The sequence below is a fragment of the Pangasianodon hypophthalmus genome, chromosome 12 (genome assembly GCF_027358585.1).
Source record: "Pangasianodon hypophthalmus isolate fPanHyp1 chromosome 12, fPanHyp1.pri, whole genome shotgun sequence".
NCBI classification, from domain to species: domain Eukaryota; kingdom Metazoa; phylum Chordata; class Actinopteri; order Siluriformes; family Pangasiidae; genus Pangasianodon; species Pangasianodon hypophthalmus.
In genome coordinates, this window is record NC_069721.1 from 23786210 (window position 1) to 23798595 (window position 12386).

General features: G+C 38.3%; 1 protein-coding gene across 1 annotated transcript in view; it reads right to left on the reverse strand.

Moving 5' to 3' along the window:
- Window positions 1–3883: 3883 nt before the first annotated feature.
- The window catches only part of mpp7a (MAGUK p55 scaffold protein 7a), a 126183-nt gene continuing 117680 nt past the window's right edge, over window positions 3884–12386 (reverse strand). Inside the window, exon 17 of the mRNA XM_034309481.2 lies at window positions 3884–6768. Within this exon, the coding sequence (XP_034165372.1) occupies window positions 6589–6768 (180 nt within the window). The 3' untranslated portion in view covers window positions 3884–6588. The remainder of the gene's footprint in view (window positions 6769–12386) is intronic.

Genomic DNA, 12386 nt, shown 5'->3' on the forward strand with positions numbered 1-12386 from the left:
CTGGACTTTTCACCCCCGAGGCTCCGTCTCCGTGATCAGTGAGACGCAGGCGTTAGAAAGGGCATCGGAGCTTTCGTAAAGTAATCTGTCCCAGCTTCAGGCAGAGAGGCGCTGAGGGAAAGTGGCACTAGCACTGAGCAGAGTAAAGCCCTTTTTCTTCCCATTAATCCTCCACGTTTTCATTCTCATGCTCACGTCATGAAGCCATCTTACATCAGATTTATACCACAGCGTGGTCAAACGCTCGAATCTGATTGGTCAGTAGCGCAGGTAGCTCCAGCTTTAACATGAACGTTAATATTAATGCACTCGTTCTAATACGTTATTGTTTCTATAGTAACAGCTCATACACAGGGACCTGTATGGCGCACACTCCACATAATCTATTACTAATAATAAACAGATTTAAAAACGGGTTGTTGTTTAACAAAGTAATTGTTATTACTCACAGAGAGAGAGAGAGAGAGAGAGAGAGAGTGAGAGAGAGGTTGGTGAAGGAGTGACTGTTTAATGTCGGTGAAAACAGCGACTAACTTGTCTCTCAAATGTTCCACAACATTAAATCTAACAATAAACTGTTAAAATGTGTGACGTGTTGTTCATGAATAAATTAAACACTGTAATTGTTGGCAGATTGCTGTGGTACGATCGGAATAACACACTCCATGCACGATAACGTGCATGGTCTGTAGTTTGTTATTCCTTACTTATCGTAAATACAAGGCCCTCATCTTGAACGTGCACAAGAACATCCCTTTTAATTCAGAATTATTTTCTGACTCGGTACGTGGTGTAGGAAAGGGAAAGTCTTTTTTCCTACCGTGGGCAATTCTTTATTTTAGACCATAGACCCCTGAGTGAGACACGTCGCTCTGACTTCCGCTGCGCCTCCTGGCTGCAAACACAAAGCGGGAGACTATAGTGGTTGCGGCAGCGAGGGCGTGGTCGAGCGTCAGAGTGGAGGCAGGAAGGAGTGGAGGCGGGAAGGAGTGGAGGCAGGAAGGAGTGGAGGCGGGAAGGAGTGGAGGCGGGAAGGAGTGGAGGAGTGAACCGGCAGGTAACTTGTGATTATTAACAGCAGGCCAGAATTATTATTTTTTTAAATGTATTGTTGTGCTGTTGGGTGTGTTCATAAACACATTCGTAAATGCTAGATAAATGCCACTATATTCAACGTTTTCACTTCCTAAGATGTAATTTTTTGGAGTTGAGTAGACCCTCCCGCGTTCCCACGTAGGGGTTGAGAGGGCGTTTTCTTTGGATTTGCCTAGTCGAGGGTGCGAAATTACGAGTTACGACCTTTAGTCGTGTGCAGCAATATGGCTGACCATTGCTATATTCTCTCCATTATAAACCAGCTCTCACTTCATTCATTCTAATAGCATAAAACAGTGCGTTAGAGCGAACGTTTATACTGGTCGTGTGTGTGTGAGACCTGTGTAAGATCTGTGCTGGAGTGTACATGGCCATGCTCTGGCTCCTGCTTCATCCTGGCAGCTCATGAAACTCTGAGAGAGAGAGAGAGAGAGAGAGAGAGAGAGAGAGAGAGAGAGACAGACCCCTGTCCCACTTCACCCCGAATGTCTGTGTCACATCTGAATTAGCCATCAACATCCCCAAACACAGAAAAACAGGTTTTTTAGCCACTTAATTGGGGACTGGTCTGGCTGGAGAGGTCCAAAGCACAAAGCACTCAGTCGTCCATATTTCACGTCCTGCTGGAAGAGAATTAGCTCATGTTCAGTGACTCATGATCAATACCAAACTCCAAAAACAGTAAGTGAATAAACAGAGCAGACTTCAACTGAGTGCTCAGAAGGAATCAGTTTAATTATTTATCCGTGCATGGCTGCATTTCATTTTATTACACCGCTCTCTGTGTGTGCGCATGTGTGTGTGTGAGACAGGATAAAAAAGATAAACATGTAGATGCTCAATTCAGATGGAATAGTTTCACAGCAAAGAAAAGTGTGATGATAAAGATGGAGAGAGAGAGAGAGAGAGAGAGAGAGAGAGAGAGCAAACAGTGATGATGAATGAAGACATTTCGCCTTGAACATCGACTAGGTTGCACCAGCAGAGATTAGACTTTAACCTGGATTAAATTCATCAATTAATCCAGTTCGACCAACCTTTACCTTTAATAATTAAATTAAGACATTAAGAACTTCAGATCGCACTTAATCCCATTCTTTCAAACTTCTGCACTGCAAAAAAGTGGTAAAAAATATCTTGAACAGAGACAAATTCAACTTATATTCCTCTTTATTAGCTTGCTGTTGAATAAATATAAAGTTATTAAACCTATTTCTATTATTTTTTAGATAATTTTAAGCTTGAAATGAGTCACAAAACAGGCTCAATGCTCTTATATTTGCTATAATCTCATAAACGAGAAACATTAGATGCCTTTTCTCCATTCAGCATATCTTCACTTGCTAAGATATTTTTCTGTAGTGAGATTAATTTTATGAACAGTATTAGTTTTAGGTGCACTGTATAAAATGAAAGGAAGAAAAAAAAATCTTCCTCAGGAAGAAAAAAACAAGTATTTATGTTTGTTTTATCTCAAAAAAAAACATTGATGAATCCATTAGTGAGTAAACGACATTCATTCCAGCTCTCGGGTTTAATCCCAGGTTTTAATTGCTGATTTGTTAATTCGGGTTTAAATTTAAAGTTACATTAACATAAAACTAACAAACTAATTCTTGATTAGCTTAAAACCTGTTAAATCTAAATCCCGCGGGTGTGAACCAGCTTCAGAGCGTCTTCAGTAAGAGGCTGAAATTTATCATATTTGTCCACGCCGCTGGTGAATTCTGGATTCTGATTGGTCAGAAAGTGTTGATTAATTTTCTAGAACAGCAGCTCCGACAGTAGTGCAGCTGCAAATCACATTAATGCGCTTGTTCAAATATGATATAGTTTCTATAGTGAGCACTCATTTGCATGGACTTGTATTGCGGATGGGACAAAGTGTGCTTTTTTTTTTTTTTTTTGTTTAACATTTATGGAAGGAGTCTCCAGTGTCAGCGCGTTGTAACAGTCAGTAAGTTTTCGCACATCTTCAGGACAGAGGAGTTTATGCTTCGTGGTTTTTCGGTAACATGACGAGCTGCGTTTTTTTTTTTTGTCTTATTAACATCGAGAGAGAGAGAGAGAGAAAAGAGAGGTTGGTGAGGAAACGACTGTTTATAGCTGCTATAACATAAGTGAGAACAGGAACTAACTTGTTTCACAGACATTCCACAACATTAAATGCATCCACAAATGGATAAAAAGTATGATGCGTTGTTATGTAATAAATAAAAACTGCTGGCGAATTGCTGTGGTATACGAGGAATAAAACTGTCCTGTCATGTTTTATTCCTTACGCAATGCTAATACACTTTAATTAAAGCTACTCAAAAGCTATAAATAAAACCCCCGAATGTAAACGCAAATCCAAGCAGTGCATCAAGTCTAAATAATTTTAACATGATGTTATGAAGACAAATCAAAAACAGACCAAATAAAAATGACAGACAAGGGTAGCGTTTCTCAAAAAAAGGAGGCTAAAGATTATTTAACAGTTAGAGAAAATGTTCACTGTGATGCTCACTCGACCATTTAACAATCATATATGTGCTGGGAAGCTTTTAGGAAACTCAGTGCTGATTGGTTTATGAGTGTAAATGCAGTTAGGCACATCTGAACTTGACCAATCACTGTCTACTTTCACAGAAAGAGGTCAACTGATTGACATTTCATCTGCCCAATCACAGTCCTGACCTCGATCACCTCGTTCACTCGTCATTAACTGTTCTAAACAAAACTATTTAATAACTTTTAAAGACATCATGCTGTGATTTTCCTTAAATCTACTGACTTTTTTTAAAAAAAAAACTTGCTTCAAAAACCTTCACATTCGAAAGTTTGCACATATACATAAGAATGCAGAGAGCCGATCAGAGATCCTGAAGCTTGCAGCCAGAAAAGTGTACAATAATAAGCATCATATGCTCTGTGGGACCGTCTGAGGCTGAGACTAGTGTAAATGTGAACGAGAATTTGATCCTAGCATAAAGTGAATCATCTCTGTGAATCGTTTGCCTGGTTTATAGCTATAAATCCGTTTTTAAGCTAACTCGTATTATTTTGCTGTCTTTGCTGCTACACGTGTATGTCTACATCTCATCTTACGTGAAATTGAGTTTAGGAAACCCAAAGAATCCCAGTCGAGTGATCTGATTGGACAAGAGGCAGTGCATTAATGCTGATATCCAGCATACATTGACAAATATGGAGACATGATTATAACCTTAAATACAAATTTTAAGGTTGTTACTGAGGGCTGGAGAGGGGAGAGGAGCATGATTTCGGAGGGTCATAGTGCGTAAGTAACGTTGAGCTGATGTTTATCAACGAGAATTACCATTTAAAAAAAGTAAAGCTTTTGTAAAAGGCACAAAACAATCTAGTGTTTTACATCTACATGGCTTTGAAAGTAATATTTTAAGTTTTGAGTTCAATGTTACTTTAAATTCATATTTATAATAATATATTATATAATAATATACTAACAATATATATAATATCATTAATTCATTAATAATATTTCAGCTGCAGAAACTTCATGCGAGGCTAGCGAGATAATCTTGGTGAACAAAATCAGTTATTATGGTTATGATAACACTATATTTCTGACAAGTTTGGCTGCTGTTAAATTAATGAAAATTATGCAAATGGTGACTGAAAGTCAACTTAAATGCGAGCTAGTTAACTAGCATTCTAGCTAATGTTAGTGAAATGAGGCTAGCTGGCATAGCAGGAGGACATACAAGGACAAAATTTACATATTAACGTTGTTTATGTATATTTTAGATTGTTGAATTTTTAATGAAGGTAAACATGTAGTTCTGTTTCTAGGCTTTTTTTTAAAGAAATTTCTTTACAAATGTATTTGTAATGTTTGTAATATTATTTCTTTAAATTAGCATTTAAATTATTCCTTAACTCAAAAGTTTTTAACAGTATTTTTGAAAGCTGTTTCTGATTAAATAAACGAGTGTTTGGGGTTTTTTTTCTCCCTAAAATCTCAGTACTTCTGTATAAAACTGATTTGGTTAAAGTTCCAGTACCTGCAAACTTTTAGCAGAAGTAACTGCAACCGAGGCTAGCTAGCTAAAGTTAATATATCAGTACATGATGATGCAAATTAAGACTTGTCTTGAAATCCAACTTAAATGCGAACTAATATACTAGCATTCTAGCTAAGTTAGCTAATGTTAGAGATATTAGACTAGCTGCGATGGCAGGAGGACAGGAGGAGTTTCTAATTTGCATACTCATGTATATTCATAGATGTTAGCATCTTTAATGAGGGTAAATGTGTAAAGCTGTTTTTATGGCTTTTTTTTTTTTTAAATCAAATTAAATTTTTATATGATGTTTATAATATTTATAATGTAATGTTACAGTAGTTAAATAGATTACATTTATGCAATTTGGGGGAAATAAATTTAGATTTTTCAGATTGAATATTCATTTATCATTTAAATAATGATATTCCTAAACAATGTGGAAATAAAATGCTAAATAATTATACACATATATTATTAAATGCCAAATGCAAATGTTGTGGCTGAATATCACTTTTACTTTTTATTAAGCCAAAGTTGTGTATATGAGTGGGAAATTAAAATATAAAAATATATGTGTTTTTGGGAATTAAAGGAAAAGAGGAAGCCTGGGCCAGTTTTACGGTTTAATGACGTGTAGATAGCGTACCTGTAATGAGAGTAAAGCTGTTACTCTTCCTGTAAATGTCTCAAAAGAAAGAGAAAAAAAGACTGAAAGCAGAATTACGTGATATTTATAAATATAAAACCATCACCCGCGTGCTGTCTAGAATATCTGCCTGATCCTGACGAGAACCTCAGCCCTTAGCTGAAGTTTCTCCGAGACCGCTGCTCTAGAAAAGTCAAGATATTACTTTTGTTTATAAAAAGTACACAAATCCCAGAAAATTATTAAAATATATTACTTTCCTAGTTAAATATAATAACATAAGAGGAGCTCGTTTTTCGGTGTTGTGTTGTTTAAAAAAGAATCACGAGTTAAGACTTCCCAAAATCACAAAAATGTAGTCAGCCCACAGAATAAACAAAAAATAAAAAAAACACTCATCCCTTTGGTGTTCATAAATTAAAGTTAAAATCACACTCTACCCAACCGCCTGACTGGCTGTCAAGTAAACACACACTTCGACAGCTGCCGCTAAACGGTCCCATGTTTAACGACATTTTGAGAGTAATTAGACACTTCGTTCCGAATCCAGCCATGCTGACCAAGTACACACAAAAACAAACCTAAAATTCCTTCTTTTAGTGTCGCAGGAGCCCATAAAAGTGTCAGAGAGCTGTTAAAATCCCCGCAGGCCGCCCCCCCCAGCCCTCCTCGTCACCAGATTTAGGCTAAATGAAAGCTCGGTCAGCAGTCATGCTTCGCAAAACTTCTTCCCCTTCGTCTTCCTTCTCTTCTTTATTTTTAAATGTGCCGTCCCAGGTTTATTTTCTGTCCTCTGTACTGGTGCATGGCGTTCCCTCAGGAGTGTGTCCAGCTGACTGGAACCCAGTGCGTCTCCGTCTCCACCTTCCTCAGAGCCTGTTTGAGCTCGCTGAATGCAGACTCCAGGTCGTCGTTCACAATCACCAGGTCGAACACATGACTGTACTGATTCTCCATCAGCTGGGCGGCGCTGATCATCTCCTGGAAGTCTTCATCCTGATCGGAAAAAACACACACGCAACCTTTTCAATGAAATGTTACAGAGCATGTGATTTGAGAGAAAGCAGTGTGCTGATCGTAACACAACCACCACAACTGCACAGTGTAGAACGGCACGGCTCGGCAAATTACCCATAATCATCCACTCTGTCATCTAACGGAGACGCTGTCCCAGGCCCAGCTTTAGCTAACCGTCTGAAATATGTCTATGTGCTCAAACTATGATGGTCAAAAGTAGTTCTGTGCATCGTTTGCAACTCATCAGATAAGTTAACACTCCCTCTATTTTTATTTATTTATTTATTTATTTTTTAAACGGTCTGCTCGCGGTAAAAGCTTCCACATTCACTGAAACTTCTGTAGCTATTCAGTTACTTTCATTCATGCACGTTTGCTAAGATGTCAAGTAAGTCAGATACTCAGAAAAGAAAAGAAAGCAATATTGAATATCATATCAGAATACTAGAGTTATAGTTTGATTGGGCATTACAGGTTGTGTGTGTTGTCTTGGGTGCCATTTTTTGGGCAACATGCATGGCAGGCCTGCACCCTGTCCTCCAAGCTGTTGCTATTTCCACTGCTGAATAAGCTGCACTTTATTTAAGAACCTGCGCTGAATGTAGTTACCCTTCTAGCCCAGGTGGAATGAGAGCTGAGCTGAGACACAAAGCGGAGAATCGTCCTGATTAACGTCTCTGACTGGAGTCGCTTCTCTACCGGCACCAAACCCTTCAGCAGTAGACGAGATTAGTGTCTTCACAGTAAAGATTTCTTATCGCTTTTTAGCGTGATCCAAGTAAAATCTAAAATTACAGCTAATCCCAAATGGCTTCCTATTCAAACATCTTTGTTAAATAACTACACCTCTGAGATTATGTAGTGCTTCTGCAGTAGGAGTCTGTGTGAACAGGAAGCCATTTGAGATTAGGCTCTAACTAGAAAATGGCTAATAATGGATAATGGGATGTGTTTAATCGTTGATGTGAAGTTTCCTGTAAGGAGACATTTATTTAACATTTATAGAAGGAGTCTCCAGTGTCAGTCAGGGGTAAAGTTGTAAAGTTTAAGTTTTCCGACATCTTCAGGAGGAGTTTAAGCTTTGCGGTTTCTCAGGAAATCCGACACGCTCCGTTTTTTTAAAAAATCTTATTAACTTCAAGATAGAGAATAAAAGAGAGGCTGGTGAGGGAACGACTGTTTCTAGCTGCTATAACGTAAGTGAGAACAGGAACTAACTTGTCTTGTGGACATTCCATCACATTAAATGTAATGAAAAAAAAAAATGTCAGTCTTTAACAAATAAAAATATTGTAAGAGTTGGTATTGGGCTGCATCACACTACTCTGTCATTGATTATTTTCCTATAATAGCATGTCCTGTTTTACTTACCCTACACTGTCTGAGCATTTTAAGCGATGAGAAAGGAAAATCTGTGAAAACTTGCATTAAGTGACATGTTGGTTTCATCATTTTAACTTCTGCACTCACTATATAATAATAATAATAATAATAATACATAATAAGTTTATTTAATGTAGAGCCTCTCACAAAGACACACAAAGACACACAAAGACACACAAAGACACACAAAGACACACAAAGACACACAAAGACACACTCTTCAACTGGAGAGAAAAAAAACGATTGAAAGTGTTGCGAAAAGAGAAAGGTTTTAAGCTGGGCCTTGCAGATGGAAAGTGAAGAATAAAAGTTGAAGAGATTGAGGTACAGAGTTCCAGAGTTTGGGAGCCATGACACTAAACATCCGCCCCATCAGTGACCAGTCTGAATTTTGAGACGGCTAAGAGTCCTGTACCAGCAGACCCGAGAGTACGAACAGAGGAGTACGGGTGAAGAAAAAGACTAAAAACCAGCAGATTAATAGTATTTGTTTGCCTACAATATAAAACTGTGTAAATTTTATTTTAAATCAATTTAATACTTAAGTTAATTCAGTCGAAGGACCTGCAGATCTTCACGTTACACCGCCGCTGATCCCGGAGTCTGGCAGAATTCAAACAGTGGAATTTTCATGGACTCCTTCAGAACGCATAATAAAAAACCTGCTCAATAAAAGTTGCTTAAAAGGCAGAAATGCAGAAAATATGTACTAGTGATGAATAAAAGGATAACGGTGGTGTTTAATGCTTTAGTGAACCGGACCCTGTTATAGTTTGAGGTCTGGATGTGAAACGGTTGAAATGAGCGGTGCTGGAAAATGATGAGGCTCACCACACTTTTACAGCGCTGCACATCTGAATGCATAATGGATTCAAAACCACATTAGACGATTAACAACCCAGACGCATAAAATATACCGTCCTCCTCAGCCCCAAGCCTACACAAACATAAAGCTGGGGAACGACTCCAGAGCTTAAGATGAGTCTTACAGATACACAGATACTTTTTTCACTTCTAATTTCATCTACTGCTTAATATCTGCTCAATGTGGTGAAATTCTGACCAATAGCTGTTGGTGTATCTCTGGCCTCCAGCCTGCGTGGACTCCCCCCTCCTCACTCTCCGGTCTTGTGGCTCGGAGTTTAGTGTTTGTGTGACCAGGTTTTAGTGCTAGTCTCCGAGAACATGGCATGGTTTGAGCGGCTTTACTGATTTAGCACAGGTTTTTTTACTAGCCGAAAACCCAGGAGCCACAGATGAGTGAGAGATATGGGGTTACATCCTGCCAAAGGCATAAAGAGAGAAATGGAGAACGCATTCAGACAGACAGTGGTTCGGTTTTTGCCAAGCGGAGTATCGAGGAAAAAAAGTTGACCGGCTGTAAAGTAAACCAATGGTGTGTGGCCAGGCCTGGACTGCAATCAGCTCTCATTCCTCTCCACTCAGCACCATCTCTCTCCTCCTGGCCCTCTCGCATCTCTCTCTCTCTTGCGCTCTCTCTCTCTCTCTCTCTCTCCCTCTCTCTCTCTCCCTCTCTCTCTCTCCCTCTCTCTCTCTCCCTCTCCCTCTCTCTCCCTCCCTCTCTCTCACACACACACTCTCTCTCTCCCTCTCTCTCCCTCCCTCTCTCTCTCTCTCTCTCTCTCTCTCTCTCTCTCTCTCTCACACACACTCTCTGTCTCTCTCTCACACTCTCTCCCTCTCGCTCTCTTTTTATTTGCAGAGCAAATGATTAGTTTCGCCCGGGTCTTTATTTTTTCACCCAATTTTCTTCCAATTTATTCACTGCCAATTTCAACCCCGTTATCGTGGTTAGAAGGCCACAAGAGAAACTTTAGAGCATTGTTAAAGAATCTGGAGGCATTTACAACTCGATATAGGGGGATTCTACACTATAGAGCCTTTTCACTGAGTTCTACACATCATAAATCAATCAGAGTACAGAAAACCCGACAATGTATAACACATTACATGACTGATGTTGCTTTTCTTCGACTTTAATAATAATCACCTTGTACACGTTTATGCAGTAAAGGCCATTGTACTACAACAAATTCTTAAACTCACACGCACACATCATTTTTTAAAAATTGGACCAGGATATTCTTATCAAACAAGTCTGGACCAATGACCTGGACCAAGTCTGGACCAATGACCTGGACCAAGTCTGGACCAATGACCTTTTGAGGAACTCTGATAGAGGGGCTATGAGGTACAAACTAGCATGAACGACTCCATGCTATCTGGTAGCATCAATCCTGCAGATCTGATGAAACAGCTACATTTTAATAAAAGCATTAAAATGAGTCTTACTGTAAAAAGAAGCACTTTATGTATTCATTACTTAACTGAGAGTTTTAGCATTCGATTTACGCAAGAGTTTTAATGAATTGTTTTCATGAAATTTGTTGGTTGCAATTTTGTCAAGTAGATATAGATAATAAAAAAAAAAAAAATCAGGATACAGATGTGTAATGCTGAAAGACACACACAGCTCCTTCAGCTTCATCTCCTTCAGCTCAGTTCTTAGGAGGATTGAGGTTTCCTCAATATATTTTCATGTCTCTCTCTCTCTCTATCAGGCGCTTGATGGAAAATCGCTTTTTTTATTGATTCCTATAAAGTGCACCTGCCCTCTGCATTAAACCCATTTAAAAAGGACAGACGCGGTTCAGCAAAAGGTTCCTGTTTTTATATTCCCAAAGTCACTTAATCCCTGATCACGTTTTTTTTTTTTCTCCCTCTTCTCTTCTGCAGCTTTGCTTTGTGTCACTGTTTAAATTCGAGTGCGTTTACATGCCAGACAATAAAATGTATTTTTAATCCTTCACATTTGATGATGCTTGGGGCTATGTAACGTCAAGGACTTCTGAAAACAGAAATAAAAGCGTATTATATGTTTAAAAATAAAGAATGAGAGAGCAAAGGTGACAGATGAAAAATGACATCAATGTTATACAAGCGGTATTAAAGCGGGGAACAATGCAGCAGAAGTCTGGCGATGGTGGAACAATGAGAGGCCTGTTTTCTCCCGCTGACGCTCTGCCGGCTTTATTGCTCTAACAGACAGGGTGAAGGTATTTCTCTGGGAAAGAGATACAGCGCGGGCCAGGATCGAATACGCCTGACACTAGCATCAAACAAGGTTTTTCTTTCATTCCAGTAAGAAGACGGATGTGTGTGATTTTAACACTGTCAGCATCAGTGATCTGTGAGATCTCCTCGGAGAGAACATTCCTCTGGTGTGCTACTGCCTCTGCAGACCACGTGCTCCAGTCTGTGTGTGTTTACTGCAGTAAAACGAGGACACGCAGCTGTTTTATTGACGGTGAAAGCTAGTTTACTAGGCTACGACAGAGCACACCTCTGCTAGCAGGGTTTAACGTGATGTCACGGTATCCCGCGGTAACCAGGGTTCGGCTCAGGTGCAGGAGCTGCTCTCTGTGAAAGCTATCAGACTTCCTAATCGTTCACATCACACACACTCACACGCTCGTAAACCAGTAAAGTGTGTGTACTTGCTAATTGCTTTAATGTGTCTCATGTGGATGAAGTAAGAGTTCAGATTTATATCATATTACCGCTCCAGAGCAGGACACACACACACACACACACACACACACACACACACACACACACACACACCATTTTTAACAAACATAGTGGACCAAACACATGTGCTGAACTGTAAATAACAAAGACAGCCACAAAACTGTACAAGTAATTACTTGAACAAGCAGAAAATATAAAAAAAGTAAAGATGAAAATGCAATTCAGCTCAAAAATAAATAAAAATAAAGTAACTCATGAACTGTAAATGAATGCGTGTGAATTAAAAATTCATTGTTTTTTTTATTTTTTAAAGGAAAAGGGAAAAAAATAATTAAAAAAAAAAAAAAAAAAAAAAAAAGATTGTAAAATCTAAAAAATCTAAAAAAAAAAATTAAAAGATTGTAAAAGAAATATTTAGAAGGAAATAAACAAAGGAAAAGAAGACAAATGAAAAATAATAATAAAAAAAAGGAAATAAAGTTTTAAAAAATAATAAATAATAAATAGAAAACTATAGCAGGCAACAAATTAAAAATGTGAAAGAAAAAGGAAAAGTAAATGAGAAATATAAAGAAATTTAACAAACAAAATAAATCAAATTAAAATATTTTGGTTTATTATTTCATGATTTAGTGATTTGTGGTTTGCATTTTTCTTTTCGA